The 23685-nt window shown below is 45.9% G+C and overlaps 1 protein-coding gene across 1 annotated transcript; it reads right to left on the reverse strand.

Annotated features, from left to right (window-relative positions):
• Window positions 1-231: 231 nt before the first annotated feature.
• Window positions 232-23685, reverse strand: tle3a (TLE family member 3, transcriptional corepressor a). Its single transcript, XM_077595563.1, has 21 exons — window positions 22691-23685; window positions 22195-22332; window positions 21203-21303; window positions 20990-21053; window positions 19536-19580; window positions 14069-14131; window positions 12738-12812; window positions 9291-9522; window positions 8366-8373; window positions 5261-5383; window positions 5131-5181; window positions 4870-5022; window positions 4289-4421; window positions 4031-4206; window positions 3630-3703; window positions 3135-3384; window positions 2434-2681; window positions 2188-2335; window positions 1790-1940; window positions 1623-1699; window positions 232-660 (listed from the first exon to the last, which is right to left on the reverse strand). Exons 2-21 carry the CDS (start codon window positions 22216-22218, stop codon window positions 553-555), a joined length of 2304 nt encoding a protein of 767 aa, XP_077451689.1. The 5' UTR covers window positions 22219-22332; window positions 22691-23685; the 3' UTR covers window positions 232-552.

The following is a 23685-nucleotide window of genomic DNA, read 5'->3' on the forward strand; positions in this document are numbered from 1 at the left end:
TGTGGTGAAAAAAAAAGAGGCAAATGGGGGAAGGAAATAGAATATCTTCTTACAAAGTCCTAATCTAATTTTCATTCCCACAGGGGACAGAAAATCACAGAGAACAAGAAAGAACCATCACAAGCGTTATTAGACACCAAAATATAAATCTATTAAAAGGCCTTTTTTTAAACTCCATTATGTACACTTTTCACAGGACCTCCAATGAGAAACTCCAGAGCGAAGCACCGCTTCTAGTTGTGTCATGGAACTTTATTTCCACATTAAAAAGGGAGAAATATCCAAGAAACAAACATAAAAAACAGCAAAAACCTTATTTTCTTCTTAGTGCCTTTGGGAACTGCTCTGACTTTACAAGTGTTAGTTGGATGAGTGCAGAGCTGAAGGTCAAAACATCCTGGGGGCTCCCCCGCCAAAAATTTTAAAAACCCATCCACCTCAGTCTGGCCCTGCCAAACCTCGCAGCCAATCATGGCAACATCCATGCTGTCTGTGAAGGGGAGGGGGTCCATGGAGGAAGGCTGCGTTAATCCCACTCAAAGCGTTCTGTTCCTAATAGATGACTTCATACACTGTGGCCTTCTTGTCACCAGAGCCCGTCACAATGTACTTGTCATCCGTGGAGATGTCGCAGCTCAGGACCGACGAAGATTCCTTGGACTGTCAAAAAAAAAAACAATCAAGTGAAATAAATCACACTTAACACTTTGAAGGGCAATCATTGAAAACGCACTGGCTGATTGCCATTAATGGCGCTCGATGTCCAGTCCATTTTGACTAAATTTGAGCATTAGGAGCCAGTCCTCCCAGTTTAAATGAATTGGAAGCTTATCATTGTCATTAACATGCAATGAATTAAACCCTATGATTTTTTTACTCAACTTTCAAGCGTTATCGGTGGGCATAACTGGTGTATTTCTGTAGTTATTCATGACCTTGCCCAGTGGGATAGACCAGAGTCAGAGGTAATGTACGACTATTATCACATTGGCAGAATATGTTTGCAATATCAAAAAGAAAAGTTGATAAACTTTGGGGGTAATCAGGTCAGAATTTTTTTTTGCAATAACTCCAAAACAGATTATTTCTTCTAAAAGGGAAAGATTACTGGCATTTTTGCCTATGAGAGCAAAGCTACCAAATATCCCTTGAATATGAGTAACAGTGAATAAATATCTAATATAATGTGTCCTTAAAAATATAAAAATAATTCAATAAGATAAAAAGTCCAATGGTGATGCATCCTTTAAAAAATGTTTCTGTATCTCCTTCTCTCTTGCCACACTTTTTTATCAAATGTTAATTTTGTGGCTACATGGGCAAAGATGTAACATCCATATATGTGGAAGCCAGGTCTTTCTAGGGTTGAGTTTTTCTTAATATTCAAAAATAGTCACTTACCCTATGAAGGGCTAAGGCAAGTAACGTGAGAAGGGGGAGTCGAGTGAAATATTGAGTGTCATATTAGATTGTAGCCATAGTTAAGCGGCCCGGTTCACCTCTTATTTGTCAAGTCGATAACTCGGCTTTCACTGATAAGACAGCCCGGACAGACGGCGGTCGCAGTGCCCTTCCTCCCAACCCAAACATGTGCCTGCTTTTGAAAATATCGATCAATATACCTGGAATATACTGGCGCCGTAGGGAGTCCTCCAAGCGTTCAGCAGGTTGTCTTTCCCAGTGCTAACAAACCATTTCCCTGCGAGGGAAAAAGGAGATCAACCACATGACTATAAAGCTAGCGAGAGCCTACGTGAAGCTCTCTCCTGCTTTTTGCATCTGTTCCTACCACAGTAGGCGAACTTGAGGGAGAGTACGCAGCTCTCGTGCAGGTGCAGCTGGTACTTGTCTGGTTTGGAGTGGTGCAGCACCTCCACGTTGCTGCTTTCCATGCCCACAGCCAGCCATTCGCCGGTCGGGCAGTAGCCGAGTGAGAAAATCTGGGAATCCAAATACCAGAAATGATAGGGCTGGCAATAGATCCATTTGCAGAATGAAGTTTTGCACTGGTCAAGATTATAAAAAATATTTACAAAAAAAATGGTTGAAGAATGTATGCCCGGCCCTAACTAATAACTACGCACATCTTTCATTTTGAGCACGCGGATGCCGACAATAATTTTCCCGACGTCGAAACGGCAAAAGATTGCGCGGCTGTCATTCGTTGACCTTCCCTGCTTGTCGTACCTGCGAAGTGAAGTCGTGCTGCTGCAGCTGTCGACCCTCCCTCAGATCCCAGGAGCGGACTGTGTTGTCTAAGCCGCCCGTCCACAACTTAGTGCCGTCGTGGGATATGTCAATGCAGCTGGCGCCATCTGTGTGACCTTGAAACTGTCTGCAAGCAAAATAAAAGGCGGCCAAACATGACGGACTCCTACTATAAAAAGAAAAACATCACCCGTCTGGAAGCGGCCATTGGCGATTTCGTCCTACCTGACAAGAGTCTGATTGTGGAGATCCCACACTGCAATATTCCCGTCACTGCAGCAGGAGAAGCAGACTTTGGCGTCGGGGCTGATGGCCAAGGCGTAGCACGCCGGCGCAGAGGAGGTGAGCTCAGCTTTGATACGTGGCGTCTGAGAGGCCAGATCCCATATGGTCAGCGTGCTGGCCTCGCCTCCTACGATCAATGTGCGGCCATCGGGCAGCAGTTTACAGGAGCGGATGTAGTTATCCCTGTTCTGTGGCGCAAACGACAAAAAAAAAATACAATAAACTAAAAACAATCAATGCGCGTCTGGGGCTTCGCTAGATTTAAAAAGAGGTCGGCGGGAGAGTGAAAATCCTGCTGCCCTAACAAATCAATACGACTCTTTTCAACAGATTTTGACACTCTCGTCTCCTTTGTGTGTTTATCCCCTTTGCAAAATGTCATTTAATAGTTATCGGTTGCTTCTGGGTTCTGGAGGGCATTTGGCTATTGAATGAAAGCTGGCTCATTTGTGTTGTAGTGAAGCTGTCAGCGAGCGGTATGCGTGTGCTTTTTGGAACGGCCTTGGAGCGGAACAAAAAGCCGCCTTTTGAGAATGGGAACGAGTATTTGTTCAGCACCTGTCAGTTCCTGTCAAAACAACTACTCGGTTGTGAAAGCCCAATGCGTGATGAGTGAGCGGTGATTCAGAGGCACTCCTCACCAGACAGTCCAGTTGGGACACGGGACTCTTGCTGCCGGGTTGGCTGATATCCCAGATTTTGACGCAGCCTTTGCCGCCCGTGTAGACATGGCGTGTGGGGTTGCTAATGGTTACGGCACACACCACCTCGCCGTGACTCAAAGTGTTGATTTGACGGGCGTGGCGTGGAATTCCGGGGCCGATCAGAGCATCAGGTGGGAACGGGACAGGCTGCATCTGGCCATCGGCGCTCACGTGGAAGGAATAAGCGCTGGATGGGGAGGGGGACATTACATATATATATATATATATTTTTACATTTACATGATCAGAAGGTCGTGACATGTATTGCCACGGGCCACCCTATAGTTATGGATTCCAAGTCTGACATGATTAAGAGGTGAATCAGCAACTAAACAATTGTCAAATGAATTAGCAAATGTTTATTTGTCAGTTGTAGAAGGGCGGTGGCGGATGGAGTCACGACTGCTTCAATAATTATCTTGTAATACTCACGGTTTGCCTCCTGAGATGGACGTAAGACTTGCTTGAAGGCCTGGTGCTCGCATGTGGGTGTGAGGATCAAACCCCTGGAAGACATCCACATGGCTACTCATTACCTCCGGTGACACGTTAATATTTAGCGCTCAGGAAAACAAGAAATGATCTTTAAAAAAAAGGTAAGCTATTCCTGGGATTTATTTAGGATTCATGCAAAACATGCAAAATGCTTCTGTGCTAAAATGCTAAAATGGGCATTCCAGATTCGTCAAATTATCCAATGTCCCGAGAAATTGTGATGGGTGCACAACTAAAACACATCCACAATTTGGAAGACATAAAAGGTCCTAATTTGTACTCAAGACATTCTAAGCCACTGCATGTTGTTAGACTGAAAATTCAGTACAGAAAGGTACCATGGGGGCGCGTCCATAGGCTGCGGCGGCTGCAGCGCTCATCTGAGGGGAAATGTGGAGACCGGCGTACACACCAGGACTCGTCAGGCCTCCGTTCATTTCATGATGGCCCATCATGGCAAAAGGTGAGGGGTAGGAGCTGGCGATGGACAACGGTGTACGCAAGGCTGGTGCTGCTGTAGACAAAGGTAGAGCGTGCCGTTAGGGTGGGGCGGGAAAGACATTACAAAGTCTGGAAGAGGGGAAAACGTTACCGACCGAGCGCCTCCATGCCTGGTGGCTTGCCCAGGATGGGTCTGAGCCCAGGAGTGGAGCTGGTGCCAGGAGTGGGGGCATCATTGCGCGGGGTTGGGGTGTTGGACTTGAGGCCAGGCGTGGAGGATTTGTCATTCTGTCAAGGGACCAACAGAGCGAGAGTGTTCACAATCTGGGTAGCTGGGCAACATTCAGACTGACGATTTGAGAGCAAACCAAACTTAATCCGGTCTAATTCTGACAACTCGTACAGTCCTGCCGAGCCATAAACTGCTATTTATTCTAAAACCTATTACAACCACAATGGGGATGGGCACTTTTGATCCTTTTACTGCTTTGGCTTTAATCTTTCAGGGAGGCAGAGGGAGAAAAAAATCCTGGAATGGTTAAATACATTGAGCTATTAACAGCGAGGACCTGCCCGATCCCAATTCGGGACAATATTATCCCTGACATTTAGTCATGCACTTAAAGCACAGACAGCTATTGCCTAATCCGCTGCCAAAAACGCCCCAGATATATTTGTACATATCCCCATGCTCGCTCTTTTAAACCCCTTTCTGGCCTAGTTGGAACCAACTTACATGACTGAGCTCCTTGGCTTTGGAGGACGGGGTGCTTCCAGAGGACGCCACTGACGCAGGGCTGTTGGGCGTGTCCTTCTTGGGAGGGCGGGGCTTATCGATGCCATTCTCGGGCGGCGAGTGTGCGGGGCTGGCTCGGGGTGTGGCGGGGTCCTAGAGAAAATACGGAATAAAATGATTTCAACTCCTGACGGAATAGGGCGACGATAGTCAAATCACTGAAACGTGGTCATTCCCAGCTGGACGCCGCCGACGTCTCACCTCATTTGAGACGTCCACCACCAAGTCGTCGCTTTTCTCCCCATCGCTGTCCTGTGACGAAAGCCAACACACACTATGAGTGCACGCAGGCGCGACTTTCCCCCAAAATCTTTGACGCACAAGCACATACATATCTGCTCATGCTGTCCTTCTCCTCCACTTTGCGCTTTTTGGAGTCCAAACTGTAGTCGGATGAGCTGCGGTGCTTCTCGCTCGCTGTGCGTAAGCTTTCCGATGGTGATATTGAGTTATTCTGAGAGGAGAAAAGGGAAACAAAGCCTTTATTAGCTTTTCATCTAGCAGCGAATCATTCATCCGTTACAAGTTGCTCACAGGGAACGCCCTGTGCCAAGGCAAACACTAAAAGCGTCTCATTCGCGCAATTACAGACGCCGCACTCTTAAAATGCAGCTGTGAGCCAGCACCAAAGTGTACCCTGACACCAGCCAAGTCCAATCTCTCTCTCACACACACACGCACACACACACACATGCACACAAGGATGTCTCTGGCCGCGGAACAGAATGGTCCATTATCTGGGCTGAAAGGAGGATGGCTTGTTTTCCAAGCCGCGTTCCCTCCCTCTCATAGCTGGACAACAAACGACCTCACGGGGACATAAGCAGAGTGTCGCGGCTGAACAGAGGTCCTTTTCTCTGCGCTTGCTCAGGCCAAGCGTGAGAGAGCGAGGGGAGGAGAGAATGTGGATGTCGCCGCCATTGATTGCTGCACCGTGCTCGGGCGCCGTGTCAGCTTGGGCTTTGGGAAAGAAAGGCCAGCTATATGTTGCCAGTGGGCACGGCACCGTGGGACAGGCCGGCGCTCTTTGCTGAGCCTGCACGCCCACACAAACATAGACGTCCAGTGGTGCATCGAGAAATTTTTCACAGGGGGGGCCCACATAAGGACAATTCAAATCATGGGGTGGGACATCAACCCTAAAAGCTATAATTTCAGGATATCATTATACTGTGGGAATAAACTGGAAAACTATGAAAAAGACGTAAATAGACAACACCGTTATTATGTGCGTTCCAGCGGAAAGAATGTTAATGAATTGAAAATCCAGAATGACACTAAAAGCCTTTTTTTTTTTTTTGCAAGTGGCCACTCAACATAAGGAGAACCATTTGATCCCTGCTGGTGATTTAATGGTAAATGAAATGTGAGCACCCCCAATTTCCCAGCTTTCTTGTCAATGTCATCTAGAAGTATTGTCACATGCACCAGTGCTCAAATCAATCAGTGTGTACGAGTTTGTGTGTTAATGATGTCACAAAATGGCTCTGCTTGTATTTTTTTTTGCTTGAAACATTTCCATTAGCATACTTACAAATAATTTGTGCAACCCATCATTTAGACTGGGTGTTGTGTGTGACCTTTACTCAACAGCTGACATGGATACCAATAAACGTTTAGTCCATTTGAACTGGGAGGGATGGCAGCGAATAATCGTGATAATCACCAACACGTGCCGCACAGCACATACTTTGGTTTATGGTGTTATATTTAAAGTTACTTATCAGTTCATGTACCAATAACAGTACAGTTATGAACGCTACAGTATACTAGCCAGGGGCCAGTTCATTAACAGGGGGGCCGTGACCAGCCCCGGCCACCCTTTGGATGCGCCATTGCAGACGGCGAGCTCCGAGCTCCAACTGAATGGGATGAAGTGGGCCAGGTTCCAAGAAAACCCTCCTCCCAATTCCCCGCGTGGAACAAAGCTATAATGTGGACAAGTCAGCAGCAGGCTGAAGAAGTGAACAATGGCCGACAGACTGGCAGCCTGGGCAACGGGCCACTGTCTGTATAATGACTGACCTTTAAAAGGGATGCTTAGCGTGACTCATTAACCAAAGTCACCGCTCGGCTATCAGATGACCTGGGACGGGGGCGCGGAAACAAAAAAAATAGGGGGCTGCTAATCGCCTCGGGACTTCCATTTCTTCAGACATGACTGAACCCATTGAGCTGAGCGGGCCTACAGAAATCCAATCTCACACGCCCATCACAAACCATCAGCGATCATGGCCATTCAAATTAAACGCTCGGCGAGGTCCGCTTGCACGGCTTCGGGGATGAGGAAATCAAAACAGTTTCCTATTTGTGCCTCTAAATATTCATCACATGCCAAGCTGGAGAGGGAACGAGTTGGTAAACAAGGGAAACGGTAGAAGGGATCAAATAAATCCTTTAAGACAGGGATCTCCACGTCATTCGATAATTGTGATGAAATTACGTGGCTTCTAATCTCTTCTCCGTGGTACTAGTCATCTCCCTCTTGGATTTACCCACATTGTAGTTACATTCTCAACCTTTTGATAGGAATAATTAGTCTTTTACTTCCCGCGAGAAAGTTTTCATTTCCATTCGTTGTGGTTTCCTCACACCCACTCACAATCACATTAACTATACAAAAATAATCATGGATGCCACTGACAGATGAACCAGAATTGCTCTTTTTTTTTTACATTGACCATACAGTAACGTTAACGTATTACCACTTACAACTGTCAGCAGCCTGCTATTGTTTATCCCGACTCTCGTTTGTCCCTCCTGCCTTGCCGTTGTGTTCGCGCAGCTGCGCGTGATTCAAAATCTGTCTCTGATTTGTCTATTTAAACCCCACTGAGTTTAATGTCATTGTCGGATCGTCTGCCTAAATTCCCTTACCATGCATCCACACTACCTTGCTCCTCGATTCCACGTGGTTTTTCCTAATCCGGTTTGGTTTCATGTTTTGTTTCATAAGTCTGTTATTTTGTAAGGTCCCTCCTAAGTTATTAAAGTTTTGGTTATGAGCACCATTTGCGTCATCCTCACCTGCTTCTCCGCGACTGGGTCTTAATCCCTCCTACCTCGCCCCGACGTCTCCCGTGGACGTAACAACAATGGTGAAACTAGGTCAACAGATCAACAACCGTCCTACTGCTACAACCTCGATATTATTCTTTGATAAAACGGAAAACTATTTTGATTGTCACTCAACCCATAAAACACATTGTTTATATAAAAGGTGGCAAAATTCTCAGATTTGAGCTTCTTAACGATAAATATTATGATTTGTGTCGTTCCTGATGAAAGCTGACTGATCATCTTTGCGACTGAAACATTGCACAAAACTGCATTATACTTGGTAAGTTATGGTCAAATTCATGTATACCTAACCACTACACTCGCCACAGTTACTACATTGCGAGAGAATAAGAAATAGTAATTTTTTCACTGTTACACTGCCAGCTAATCACAGGCCACAAATAGAGAAAATATCCATTCATGCAAACAGCCAAAATTAGAGTCAACTTGGAGTGTTCATTCAGCCTACCCTTCACGACTTTTCGTGGGAGGAAACCAAAGTGCCCGGAGAAAACCCACACAGTCACAGGATGAACACCACACATGAAGGCCGGAGCCCAGACTTACACATGATCACAGAACTGTGAGGCAGAAATGCAAAGCATTCTCCACCACTGTGCCATCGAGTAAACTTCATTTTCTTTGAATATATAATAATTTGCTCCAAACGGGGATTTAATCCCAGACCGCACAGTGCCAGCGGAACACACACATTTGAGCAAAAGACCCTGGCTAATGCCCATTTAATCAAGTTCACAATATTAACTTTAAAAAACATGTTAGCAATGATGAAAAGCACATATTTCTTAAGATAACTGAACATTTTTGAGTAATATCTCCTTAAAAATATTATATCAGAAAAAAAAAATATATATTTTTTTTTTTACAGTGTAATAGGAAGTTAGAATATTTTTTTGCAGTGTACTTTCACACTCACTGTGCTCTCTGTGGGGCAAGCATCACCATGGCGGCCACGATGAAGTCGGCGACAACGTCCAGCGTAACAAAGAGGAAAAAGAAGTCAGTTAGCATATAACAGATGCCCCCCTGGCACAACGCTTGCGATTCAACTTGAGGGCACCAAGCTTCACTTATCAGGCAAATAAAGCTGTTGAAAAGCTTATGCAGTCATGGGCTGGGAATGTATCAGCTCATTACCCCGACAGAATGTGAACAGACAGGATGTGCTCATCACCGAAGGGCCTTGAGACTGCTCTACAGCGGCAGAGGAGCACCGCGCCACGGGATGTTTCATCCTTGTTTAACATCTACGCAGCTGTCTCAACAACATTAACGTACACGTTCATCCGTTGCTAATCGGTCTTCACCTCTGTGTTCTAGATCGTGGTGGTTCTTCTCATCCTTTACGGGAAGGTGGGCTTGGCTGCCCAGGGCTCCCAGCGCCAGCAGACCCGATCCCGAACCCGCCACAGGAGGGAGGCCGGGAGGTTGCAGGCCAGAGGGGTGCGGGGGCAACTGGACGGGAGGCCCGTGAGCGGCGTGGGAGAGGTGCTGCGCCTGGAGCTGCTGTTGCTACAAGTACAACACAACAAACACCAAGTGGGTCAGAGGGAAAAGACGAGAACACAAAGAAGCCTTATCTGTTGACGATATTAACACATTGACACATTCTATTACTGTCGGCACTGACACGCGACCCCGTTCAGAGCTATTTCTGGACTCGGCAGACTTTGGAGTCCAGTAGTAAGTAATAATGACGTTTGTTCGCCCCCTCCCGCGAAGCTAATGCGAGAAACTCGAAGTCGGTGACGCTTGATTGCACAGCGTGAGCAGCCCGAGTGAAAGAAACAGCAACGACAAAGAGCCACTTTGAGTCGACCTGCACTTAATGGAGAGTAAACATTTCACTTCAGGTAAAATAGTGCATTGCAGCAACACAGCACTTAATGCTCCTCTGCCCCATCAGTGAGCAATCCTCTTAAGCAATATATGAGGATGTAGGGGAATTTGTCAGCCTATTGGCTAAACAACTGCCTGATTTCAGAACGCTTTCAAAAAGCCAAGCCCAGCTAACCTTTCTACTACTGTCATAGTCATGTTACCGGATTAGCAAAACATAAATCATTTGCAGGGACAAACTTAAAAAGACTGAAGGAACGTCGAGTGCCAAGAGCTAGCAGTGCGGCCGTCTTACTTGAAGTGCTTGGAGTTTGCGTCTTGGGGGCTGCTGTGGCAGCCGGGGGGGGTCCCACATTGGCACTCACTCAACCCTCCCACATCCACCATCAATATTTGAAAGGCGCAGGGAAATGGATGGGAGTTAAAAGCCCCTTAGCATGGAAGTAAGCAGTTTAAAGCAAGGTTAAATAATACTTAGCTGAGACACCAATAAAAACATCGGCAATTTATTACCATGTCTGTGAGGCGGCTGAATAATTTAAACGTTGTTGTGACGGAAGTCTCCAATTTTACGAGAAGGGCTTCAATCAGTGGGCAACTTTGCCTATATATGTAACAACAGCCCTCCACGGTTGATTTTCCATCATCGAGAGGCCTGAGTTGGAAAATGGCTGCCCTGACGTTACCTCGCAACCTTGTATTTTGCTCTGCGAGGCATAAGTCAAGGTAATTACAAACTATATTCCGCAGAAAGGTAAGGACAGCAGGCGTGCTGTAATATCGCGTCCATGAGGGAAATTAAGGGTCGTCGGCAGGGGAGCGCCATCCTTGCTCATTGTGTTTAATGAGCCACCGATGGCTAATACGCATGGTTGATCAGCAAGAGCCCTCATTAGAGGACCATAAATGAAGACAATAATAAATAAAGGAGACTCCTCTGTTTTCTCAAATTTAATCTTGCGTGATAAAGAGCTAGCGCTCCATTTTTTTCTTGCCTGGCATTGACGGCGATAGCGGTCAAATTTTTCCAATTGGAAGTGCTGTCAGTGTATGTCACTGACATTGACAGAGATAGACATCAAAGCGATCATTTTCTCCAAGCCACTCAGAGACTAAGTGGATCTATCGCCGTCAATAGGTCTTTTTAATATACAAAGATACATTTGGTTAGAATATTTTACTAACCTTCACGGCGCACACTTTGTGAATAGCTAAGCAACTTTGCAGTATTATTGATAGAAAATCCGTTGAACTACTTACTGTCTATAGTGAGCGCACAAAAAAGTAACACATCTGACTTGAATTTAACATAACTTAAAAAGACATTCACTGCTGGAAAAGTAAATCTGGGCTCCCTCTCTATTTGGCCTATTAGTGACTCCGACTGGAAGCAAGAGCAATCATCTCAACACATGCGGCTGCCCTAGTTGCATCCTATTAATGGCCCTCAGCCCCATCAATAAGGCATGCAGCCATCTCCTGTAGGCTGCCTGGCACGCTCTTTCACCCCACCTTGCTTTACAATATGCATGAGGATTTTGGCGTGCCTTGCAGAGCTTCTTCTCAATGAATAACTGATGGGAAGGTGTTCGTAAAACATACAGTAGCTACATCACCAACTCCTGCGCCGTGAGAGCAAAGTGAAAATGGGACGGGGGCCTGCCTATTTCATAAAATAGGTTAGGTGCCAAACAAAGCCGTACGCTAAAGAGGGTAAAGCACAATTCAGCAAACAAGAAATAATACATGGTGGTATGACCACAATGTATCTAAACTAGAATCCTACAAGAACTGAAAAAGAAACGTGCAAATTTGCCGCCTGGAGGCCTCGACTTCATCTTTCCAGCTCAAACTAATTTTAATAAAACTTTCGTAGTCCCCCAACGAAAGATCAAGAATTAGTTGGTTCACTGCAGCCACTCTAGTTGGCCCTGCCAAAAAATAACTACGATGTTGACCCAGGAAAAAATTCCTTTCACATCCCACCTTTCAAGTTATTACTCTGATGCTTTCTCCTAATTTTTATGTTTAAACAACCAGTTGAAGCCCCCATATCTGAGGATCAGTCGTGCGCCATCTACACCAAAGAACATTCGTAAAGTGCAATAAAACATACGGTTCATTCCCCCAGGATAGAGAAAAAAATCCATAGTCCAATACACCTTCTCTGAAAGATTCTGTGGCCAAATCACCCTGGAACAAAAAGTCCCCATGAGGGCATCAAGTGAATTCCCATTTGTGACTCCAATCATCAAATCAGCCCACGCGGCCAGCCTCTGCTAAAGACTCTGAAAGTCGAGTCGATCACTGATAGCGTGAGGGTGAAACCAATCACCGCTGGGCTGGGAGGGTGCTGGTCAATGAGGAACAGATGGTGTTTTTAAAAAGGCGCTGATGAACACCGAGTGCCGCGCTCGTGTGCAGCGGAGAGGCGTGATGGCCAATTGCTGTCGGCGCTGCCTCAGCTTTTGCCTGGCAGCGTTCCGCTCACCCTCAGCCTTTCAATTCCCCCGGCTGTCCAGGTCAGCAGTGAGGGATGAGGCTCCTCGTTAAAACCTTAACCAATTACGGCAATACAAAAGCCTGTGAGAAGGATTCTCGAGAGCTCTCAGCCTCTCATTTATAAACACACAACAAGGCAGGAAAGATGGCGCAAAAAGCAAAGCGGTAGCAACGCAAGAGTTCAGCGCTCGTAGCGTACAAATCTCGAATGTTTTCTGAAGAATATAAAAATGTCAACACACTTGACGCTCTAGTCATCAATCGAGAATATATGAAACACATTCAACAGTATGTATATCACAGGCACAACCAAGGTAAAATAAATTTTAAAAAAAGAATAAAAAGGGGGTACACACGGTGAGAGGCAGATTGGGAAGTCCACGTACCCCGATGATGGCATTCAGCTCAGTCATAGTGACCTGCTTTGCCCGCTCCACTGCCTGAGCAACCTGCTGTTGGTGCTGGGGGGAGACGAAAGCACAGCCACATTAGGACCCTCATTTGCCCACAAAGTCGATTATTAATTAAGCACATTTCGGGTGTATTTAACGTTAAAGTGCGTTGTGTTTGCATGTAATATTTAGGAAAGGTTTCTTTTTAAAAATGTATGTACAATTATATATTCCTTAACTCATCATTTATAAGTAATAGCTCTGAGGCAAGTGGATGTTACTGCCATCCCTGCCACACCAGTCAAAATAGCTTGGACATATAGTATCACTGTTAGTGGCAATGAACCACGATGGGTCACTGCCAACCCTGCCAGTTCAAATATAGTTGATGTTTATCAGCATCAATGGCATGGAAAGACAGAAGCACAGCATCTGTGAACTTTTGTACTTTGCTTATTTGGATTTAGATAAGAACCTTACTCACTAGCATATCACAAGATCTGATTTAAGTTTATGGGGTGTACTTAGTCTGCTGGCTGTCTAGTTTCAAAACAGGACATGGACAAGCTTGAACAACAAAATGTTTGTTCAGAGAAGAACACACGCTTCATGATGTGTGGAAGAAACGGACACTGAAATTTGTGTTTGGCAAGGGGTCTGCTACACAAATTGAGTGTGTAGTGTGTAATTAAGAGACTTGATGGTATGTGCCGCCTCCGCAAGTAAAACTAAAACAGATGTTTTTTAATGTCTTTGAGGACGTTTGTGTTTCTTGTCTTTCTGAGTAAGCAAAGCCATCCTCCTGTTAGCACACCATGCCGAGAGTGAGTTGACTCATCAGGTGTTGAAAGAGAATAATGAGTGTACGGTGATACTTGTTTCTTGCATTTTTGGACTAAATCTTAGACATTTCAATAATTCTGTGACAATGCACGATGTCAAGATGCTGCCAACCCTGCCAGTCAAAATCAGTTAGACATTAGGTGCCATCATTGCAACTAAAACCTGCGCATTCGCGATCAGTCGTAAACCAATTCATCTATGTATAGCTTTTAATTATGTTACGATACTTAAAAGCAGAAGCTGTAAAATTAAAGTCTTCATGATGATGAAGTTTTATCAAGTTTTTAGAATGGCCCATTTTTATTTCCATGATCACAAATAGCTTTTAAATCTAAAGCAACTTAAGGTCGGCCAGCATTCCCGTGTTGAAATTTCAGAGGTCCCACTGTGTATTTATTGTGAAGTGGCACAATTAAGGCATCAAGTGATTTCATCGTGAAAGTGTAAAGTGATGGCGTTTGAGCGCTCCATTCAAAGCTTACCTCTTGTGACAGGAAAGGCATAATTTGCGCTAAAATAGCGTTGAGTCGTTTGGCAATCTCCGTCTAAAAGACAACAGAGGCGAAATGAGACGTTAAAATATTAAAAAGACAGTGGCTTCACATAACCCCGCCTTTAATGTTTACACCGATTAAGTCAATTACTGCGGCAATCAGAACTGCTTGACTCAACATCCTCTAAACAGCGTGATATTGACATTTGAAAGATTTAAAACATTAGGCGAGCCCGGGGGGATGGAGCACAGCTGTGCTGAGAGTGCACTCCATGCTAAACGGATATGAGGCGGCAGAGTGCTGCCGGATCGAGAGGATCCTCTCTGGCTTTGCACTGCTTCCCCTCGTCGGAGAGTGGACCGTCCTGCACTTAACCTCTGTATTGAACCGCACAACCGCACCCCGAGAAGTGGGGGCCTATCAGGCAAACGCAATGCTTTACTTACACGTGACGTTTGCATGGGTGACGTAAAAACCGCACGGCGTAGTGACCTCGAGGGGAACGTGCGGCAAAACCTATCAACTCCGTTTTTTCTTGGACCGTTTGTCACTGCAAACCAATTGCCAGCACCTTCTGAGAATGGAAGCTGGCCTCTGTGGATGGATAGGGGGGGCATCCATCCACAGAGGCCGGCCTCCATTCTTCTGCCTGTCTGCCAAGTGCCATGGCAACGGCTGCAGCCCAATCTTGCCGGGATCATTATGCAAATGGAACCTCTCCTTGACCGTAACAGGCTTTAAAATCATATTACGTGCTCGGAGGCAGGTCATTAAATTGAATTTTCGGCCTGTCGATCACATGAATGCTGCAAATGAATGTCGGAATTCAAAAAAATAAAAAATAAAGACGAGGGGGAGGTGTACAGAGGGCGTGTGATCGACTCCCCCCTTGTAAAAACACTGCACAGCTGGCTTGCTCTGCCTGCACTTTTCTTCCAGGGATGGAAGATGAGAGTGTTCAGGTTCAAGCTCTGCCCTGGGAGCAGAAAAATAACAGTGCCAAAGCTACATCATCTACGGAATTTATGAGCTGCAGTTCATCCCAGGGCCACTGCAGAACACAAACACATCACAGGGATTTGCTCAGATTTTTCATTTGGAGCAGTGCACACGCAAAAACACACACAAAGTGTACTTCGCACACCGCCGGCTTATTTATGACACATGGCAAAAATGCCAGGCTGTTTTGGCAGCCTGACGAATTACCTCTGAGCAGCGCCAGAGAGATTGGAGAGTAATGTGTAACAGAACGAGACCTGCTGACCCAAGCTGCAACATGGATAGCCACTTAGCAAGGAGAGCCAGATGGAAACACGAGGCTTTGGGGGTCTTTTCACCATGCCTTATCTTGTTACACAATGTGTTTTTGGAGGATATTTGTCTTTACTCAATTCTATTTGTCATTCTGGTTCGCAAATGAAATCAAATTTTGCCCCATTGTAAAGCGGCACGAGACAGTAGAAGCTAGGCTATTCACAAGGGATATGGATCAAGCCGACTGACGAAAGCAAAACCACTTAAAATAAATTACCAATCAATTGACAGCCATTACAAAAACAATAACCTCTAGTTGATTGATCAAAAAAAAAGAAAAGCATGGAAAAAATCGTCACCGGACGTTTCGTCGAAAGATGTTTGGTCCCCGGACGTTTGGTCGACCGGACGTTTGGTAGACCGGACGTTTGGTAGAACGGACGTTTGGTGGCGGGTTCGCTCGCTGTCAAATTATGACAGAGAGTTTACTGTTGATATTTTGATATTAGATATTTAGATATTAAACTCACTCTCTCTCACTCATGATTATAATTTTGAGACCTGGTTTCAACAGTAACAACCCGGCGACCAAACGTCCGTTCTACCAAACGTCCGTTTGGTAGAACGTCCGGTCGACCAAACGTCCGGCCGACCAAACGTCCGTTTGGTAGAACGTCCGGTCGACCAAACGTCCGGCCGACCAAAAGTCCGGGGACCAAACGTCTTTCGACGAAACGTCCGAGTATCGGAAAAAATAAGTCAAAATGAAAATAGCTATCTATGAGAAAATATTGGGCAAAGTAGTTAGTTCTCAAATGCTGAATATATTTCTAATTATGAATTGCTACCAAACATGATGTCCCACTATATTCACATATATTTGACTTAGCAATTGCCATAACCACTGTGACAAACACGTGGCAGAAAAATGTTAACCATTCCAAACCACACTATGGCGTAACAGATTGAATTTTATAGCGGTGTCCGTTGCACAGAAAGCAATTGCCCTTAAGACAACACTTCATAAAAGAGACACATTGAACCCTATATAATAATAAAACCGATCACCAAGCAATGAAGACAGTTAGATAAAGGATTTTATGAGCCCGAGTATTAAGGCACTCGAAAGCGTGCTCTGGACAGAGCTCAAGAAGGACCTTCAGAAATGGCTGAAAAGCAACCTCGCCCGTGTAATCCATGTTTGTGGAGATAAGCCATGTCAATAGCGGCCGAACATTTGACAGGATTTGCGAGAAGGCCTTGAGCGCACGGTCCTTTCCTCTGTAGCTTAGCGTCACCGTGACAGCTGGCTGGGAGAGGTCAGGAGGTGGCTCGTCCACTGGGCCTCCAGCAACTGGCGGCACACACTCACAAACACACAACCGTGTACAAAGATGCAAATAAACAGGGAAGGTGTCAACTCCACTCAACTGGTTGGAAAAAAAAGATCCAGTGCAGAGACAGGAGGGTTTTTTCCTGTTTGTGTTCTGCCGGCAGATAAAAACGGGTGCTTACTGTCGCTTTCAGTAGATGACAGCTCTGCCCTTGAGAGGCCAGCTTTACGCTGCTGCTACACAATTACAGCTACTCGGACTTGTGTAGCACCACTTTAAGAGCACTCTCGGGCTGCTTGTCAGTGGCATGCAGTGAGGTGTTTGCCATAAGCCATCAAACAAGGAAAAATGGAGTCCAGGAACCAGGACTAGGATTAAATAACGAGGGGGTAAACCCTTGGTCACGTCATCTGTTTGCAAACAACACTGGACCTGTTAAATTCAAATGTCAGCCAAATTGCCAGAGAAATGCCTACAGAACATATATTTAGTAAAAATTGGTGCATTTTTCATTTGGGCTCCAAAACGAAACCTTTGAGCACAGGCCAAACCATAAAATAGGTGAAACACTGCTGGTGCTATTCCTGAAAACTAGCGTCGTATTCTAGATACAACTATCCGGGACTGAGGATTGGCCGAGTCAGAACTTGCTGAGACACTGTTAAAACCAGCCGAACCCAGAAGCAGACCATGAAGTTCAATTAAAACAAACGTTTTGTAAGTCATTAAGAGTGTAGTCATTTATAGGTGAAGTTAGTAACGTAAAAAAAGGAATGTCCTGTTTCTTTTTACAAGTGTTTCCTTTAAAATCCCATTAATGAAGTTGGAAGTGCAGGTATAATGACAAATCTGCCCCAACGAACAAGAAAAGGCCAAAACTCTCAGAATGTGCTTTCGAGACCAAGACCAGACTTGAGACTGGAATGCTCCTCTAGAACAGCCGTCAGTCATTTGTAGGTTAAAACCTGTACTATGTGCACAAATAATGTTGGACAATGGGCAGAAAAATTGTACAACTGTTTTTTCCAGCATTTGCAGGGCATTTTTCCTTACCCAGATGGGACATTTAAACATACAAGTTCAGTATTCCTCTTATTTTAAGGTCATTGGCTGCCATTGACGGGACAGACACCCAATCAATTTCAACAAGCTATATACACTCACAGTTCAAACGTACTGGCCATCTATTAAACGTCATTGACAGCAAATCAGTAGTTAAGATGTCGCCCATTTGCACTTTAATCTGCATGTCTATTTTCTATGAACTCACGAGTCCTCTGGCTGACCCACGCTGCCATTTCTACATTGCACACAAATCCCACGGCAGCGGTTCTCATTGCTGAGCGACGGCTACAGGTAACAGCCCAATCGGACCAAGGTAATAAGCACCAGATGATGGTGATTACCAGCAGACGTAGCGCATACGGTGCCGTCATACACGCTGCGGAGGGGGATCAAATAGCAGCGGCGCCCCAGTCCGTCGGGGCCGGCACACACATGGTGAAACGCGAATTAAGTTGCGCCGTGAGGAACTAAGTCACGGTTAGCGGAATGGATTTCCTCAACTGTGGAGTAAATTCTGCTTGCAGGAAAGTAATATGTTTGGGTGCATCCAATAATCCATCCCAGCCTCGCCTGTTAACCGCTTGCCATCTATCCCCCAACCCCCACTCCCCTTCCCTAGCTTCGGCAGAAGCTGGGTGAGCTTCGTGGAAGGGGGGGCGCAATGTTTGCTCACAAACATGGCGTATAGCAGGTTAGGGCCCCACTAATGAATTATTCAAGCACTTCCAGCAGCTCTTTTGAGGTCCCTGATAATAAAAAAAAGTCAGCGGCTAAAATGGATCAGTCGATTAACCTGTTTACACAAAGCTGGGGGTTGTCGCCCCTTCCCCCAATAGTCACCATTCTCCCACTTGTCTCCATGCGCCCATCCCCCTCGCCAGCCCTCTGCTTGGTGATAAGTGCCTGACAGAAGCTATCAGAGTGGCCCCAGCTCTGACAGACATGTGGCAGTGTGACACACGGCCCAGACTCTGATGGATCACCATGCGCCTCCGGCGCTGTCATTAGCCGAGCGGGCAATGGCGGGGGAAGGGACAACCGCAGCGGGGAATCGAAGGATTTAAGGCTTGTGTTTAATGCAGTTGGGCAACCATAACACAGGTTGGACTTGGATTTCCACTGGGGATGATAGCTGCGTCAGCTCGATAAACAGTGTCACATAATTCTAGCCCCAACTTTAGTCCATTTGCTGCCTTTGACGCCAATGGACATCCCATCATTTTGTCCAAGCGGGTGCAGCCCCTCCCAGTCAAGATGGATTGGACGTCTACCATCGTAAAAGGCTGTAAAGGAGTCAACAGTTCCTACCGAATCCTTTGACAATAGTTATGCAAACATGAGTGCTCTGCTTGACGGAAATGACTTCAAAGAATATTTTCTGCTAATCTGTGAGTTAATGCCAGAGACTATCTTTGGATAACGATAGTAACACAACCGCTGACAAAAGGACTTTTGCTCCCCCCACCACCCCCCTTTCAGTAATTACTGACCATCCCTGACCCTGATCGTTAATACGCTCTCTTTAATCAGGAAGTCAAAGGTCGAGCAAGCCAAAGTCTACTTAAATCAAATCAACGGGCTGAGATAAATCTAGGATCTTCATCTTAAGAGACAATTGTTTTAAAACCCTGCCAAGACTTGAGAGGAAAACTTTTACGCTTGGTTTCAAAGGAGTAAAAGTGTATCAAAACTTATAAAGCTGACGATGGATGTTCAAGGAGAAACCTTTGTAGTATGTGCTTCATCATAGTTGGTGAAGTAAAACCCCCAATTATTTTCATAATTAGCAAGAAGGGACGTACCTGTTTGTGCATCTCAATGTTGAGTCCATAAGACATCTCATAGTACTGAAAGGAAACAAAACATTGTGTCATTCATTTGAGTTATAAAGTCATATGAACGAAGTCAAATGTTTTTCTTTAAAGTCACAATTCTTTTGGTTCTACTGCATTTTCCATGGCCTTTTTCAAATATTTGAGTCACTGTCATGCAAACGCCACATGTGACTTCTATCGAAGATCACTGCTAACATCACGACTACAACCATCAAAGGCCTAACTGTGTGTGGTTTGCATTTTTGCCCCCTTTTTGAGGAATTGTTGATTGGTTTTCACTACCAGTTCATACGGGGTCAACGAGTAGAACATTCCAAACAAAATGACCAAGTCTTCTCCTTGTGTTTGAGGATACACAAGATTACAATTTGAAATGAGCGTAACTACATTTCAAATTGGTCTGCTGTGGCTCAATTGAGTTCTTGGCAGATTACGATGAGAAGCAGAAACAGACCCAAGTATGACAAATAACCAATAAATGGACAGTTATTTCACTGATGGCAAAGCGCATAAAGCGTCCACTGTTTTGATCCTCACATGTCTATTTACTCAGCCTAAAGTGTTTGCTCAACACTTGTGTTATTTCTAGCCAGGTCAGTGTGTTTGTGTGAATCCCAGCAGGCCACAGGTGGCAGCTGGGGCCGAGATGGCTGCCAGTCAGTGTCTATTTTGATGAAGCAAATGCATTATTCAGTCCATTAGCGTTGAAGAAAAAGGAGTTTCAAACAAGAGAGCCATTCTGTCTGAGATCAGAGCCTCTGCCGTGTAAGCTGACACTCCGTACATCCTCATGTGTTTACCTAACCTCCTCCCTGTCGCTGCGACGCGTTGATTTCCCCATTAAAAAATAAATAAAATTAAAAAATAAAGAACATTTGGCTTCAGCTGGCATGCTGTCACTGGAAGTCCTTCCTTCCCCTGCGTGTCTACCGACAGGGTCTCTAATTGGCTCACACGGCAAGCGTAGTCCCGCATCGCAGTCGGACCTACCTATGATTCCTAAACCCGTGCTGGGACTTTGTGCCAAAAGCACAACCTCCATTTTGCTTGGGCGCATTTTCCCACACGCCGCAGCTCATTTTATGTGCGAGCGGCAAGTCTCCTAGGAGAATAATCAGATCAGCACACACGGGGGCGCCGCCGCCGTCGACCCTTGGAGATCAGGGGTGCGCTTTAATGGATCTCCAGCCGACCGCCGCCTGTCTGTCAGTCAGGAGGACCCCTCCGACCCCCCTTCCTAAGCACCTAAGGCTACATTGAATCCTCCCGGGGGACTTGACAGACCCGTACGTAACACTCGAGCCGCCCTAACAACCACGCAGGTGATCACAATAGAGTCCCTCTCACTCCGCCCAAACGAGCTGTTCAACAAGGCGTGCAATTTGGGACTATGATTACTTCCCAAAGCAACGTTATCTTACCATGACGTAGTGACGCTGCATCTCAGTTTTTTCATTGGCCAGCTTGTCGTACTCCACCTTAAGACTAAAATAGGAGGGAAGGGGGCAATTTCAGGCATTCTGTCACTTGCATAACTCACTTAGCCACTTGGCAGAAGATTACAGGGCATTTCCATTGTGCGCAACAATACATTAGCCTTCACCTGGCAATGTGTTTGAAGAATGAAAATGTACCTGTGATATTGGGCTTGAAGGAACTGGAATTCGTCTTTAATTCGGTCACATGACTCCGCCACGGTGAATTTGAAGCCAGGCTGGCCTGGCTGATGAGGAGCCTGAAATACGAGGACAAAAACGTCTTAAAAATTGGACGCTACTTTGTGCACGCACCTGTCCAAAAGTCTACAATTTAACGGTGCTTGACGTCCAATCTATTTGAACAAGGTGTCAATGGCAGTAACAAATGTAATACCATGAATGATGTCAACATTAGTTTCACAAAGGTGAATTGCAAACCAGCACACAAGGAAATGCGATTCAAATTTATTTGTACAAAACAAGGTAATTCAAAGTGCTTTCCGTCACTTGAAAACCAGAAAGACAATGAATAGAAACATAAATAGAAGGGCATAAGATTTTCCTTCAAATCAGCAAGACCCAGTTTAAAACAAAAACAATTTGAACAAGAAATAAAAACAATAACACAAATGGGTTCCAGATGACCTGCAGGGTCTAGAAGCTTTGTAGGGGTCAAGCAAATTAAGCCTCTATTTCAGTCCAAGGCCATGAAGTGTTATGTAGACCAGCAGTAGGATTTTATAGTCTATCCTTTGACTCACAGGAAGCCAGTGTAATGATTTCAGGACCGGTATAATGTGCACCAGTTTCCTCGTATTTATAAACACTCGGGCAACAGCCTTCTGAATGAGCTGCAGCATCCTGATTGATTTTTTGTTAAAACATGTAAATACACCATTGCAATCACCCAATGAGTTAGCAAAGCATCCATTTGGCACGTAAACTGCAATGTACCCTTGAAATATAACCTTTTGGACACTCGATAAGGTACAAAGGTTTGCGGGGGGGGGGGGGGGGGGGTGTTGTGGATGGGGGTGAAGTTGGGGGGGGGGGGGGGGGGTGTTTCAACTAGCCCAGCAGGAACCATGTCGGTAGCGCCAACAAATTATGTCAAAAATGCAATACACAGAAGAGGAAGCGCTTCTTACCGGATGTCGGCCTTGTGGATACATCTTGAAATGAACCCTTTGTTTATTTCAGCAGGTCCTTTTGGCAAAATGGTTGAAAAGAGCAGGCAGCCGGGGGGCTTGTTGTCGGTGAAGGGGAGAAAGGTGGTGAATAATAGCCTGTGTTGGGAGAACGACGCGGTTTAATCACCCCGGGCACAATCAAATGCACTTTTGTTTGCAACTAATAATCCCTGTGAGAATAATGCAATCAGTAAGTGGAAGCCAAAGAAACAGCGGCGCGTCGAGGGTGACCTTATTCGATCGCGGTAGAAACAAACTCGCACACGCGCACACACGCAAAACAACACATTCTCGCCATAAAAATAGATCCAAACAACGGGGGAAAGGGAGTAGTACCGCCACTTTTTTACGCAGGTGTTGAACGAATGATGGCGCGGGTTGACGGTTCAAATGGTTCCCCCAATTGCAGAAAAAAGCCGAGAAAATGCTACCCGCCGTTCATTCGAACACGTACCCGTCACCGAGGATGAGAAAGCAGGCTAGAATCCCCTCGTTTAATCCCCCCGGAGGAGATCGTGGCGGAGCATCCTGTCGCCGGAGCGCACCGCTGCCACAACGGCGAAGCAGTGGGCAAAAGCAGACGGCGATGCGGTCTTCGCTCGGAACAAAAACTACTTTTCTCCTCGACGAGCCTCAAACCCGAACCTCCCAGGAATTTGGCCGCCGTAATCCGCGAAAAGATCGTGGAAAAAAACCCGTCTCCTTTCGCGTCGGGAACAAAAAACACAGAAGATTCTTTAAAAGCGTAACATGGTGCTCTCCACCATCTCGCGTTTCCCCCTCAGTTGTCCAGTTTAGCCCGGTTGCCACACACAGGCAGCGGGGCTGAACTACCGTGAAAGCGCCTATCCGTCCAATCGGATTACTCGCCGGGACGAGGGCTTCGTCTGCCTATCGGAGGACGGGAACCCCACGTGGGGTAGCGAAGGGAAACGGATGACGACACCACGCGGAAGCGTTGGCCCCGCCCCCGACCGCTCCACGCACACGCACGCACGCACAACAACAACCCGTATTGCGCGCCCTCATTAGCGCGCTAGTTTGCCGCCCAAATCAAAGTTTTTTCTCGGGTGAGACCAACACCGAAGGGAGAGGGGTGGGAGGCGTATTCGCCTCCTTTTTTCTTGTTTTTTCTTCTTCTTTTAATTCGACGCGTCCCCCGTCGAAACCAAATGAACTTGTTTGTGCGCGAGACGTTGATGCAACGTGACACGCTTTCCAGCCACATATGTGAAGCAAAACCCTCAAATCAGGCGCTTTTACTCCCTGCCGTCGTTTTCCACAACACCGTGAAGGACACGTTAATGACCAATCGATCCACGATCAAATTAAAGCATCGCAGCCTTGACTTGTTCTATATATAATATATACATCGTGATGGTTCCTCCGACACATTCCGGACGCCCTTGCGCTAATTTAAGGTGCCGGCAGAGCCGCAGCGTAGAGGAC

This window comes from Stigmatopora argus, chromosome 3 (genome assembly GCF_051989625.1).
Source record: "Stigmatopora argus isolate UIUO_Sarg chromosome 3, RoL_Sarg_1.0, whole genome shotgun sequence".
Lineage (NCBI taxonomy): Eukaryota > Metazoa > Chordata > Actinopteri > Syngnathiformes > Syngnathidae > Stigmatopora > Stigmatopora argus.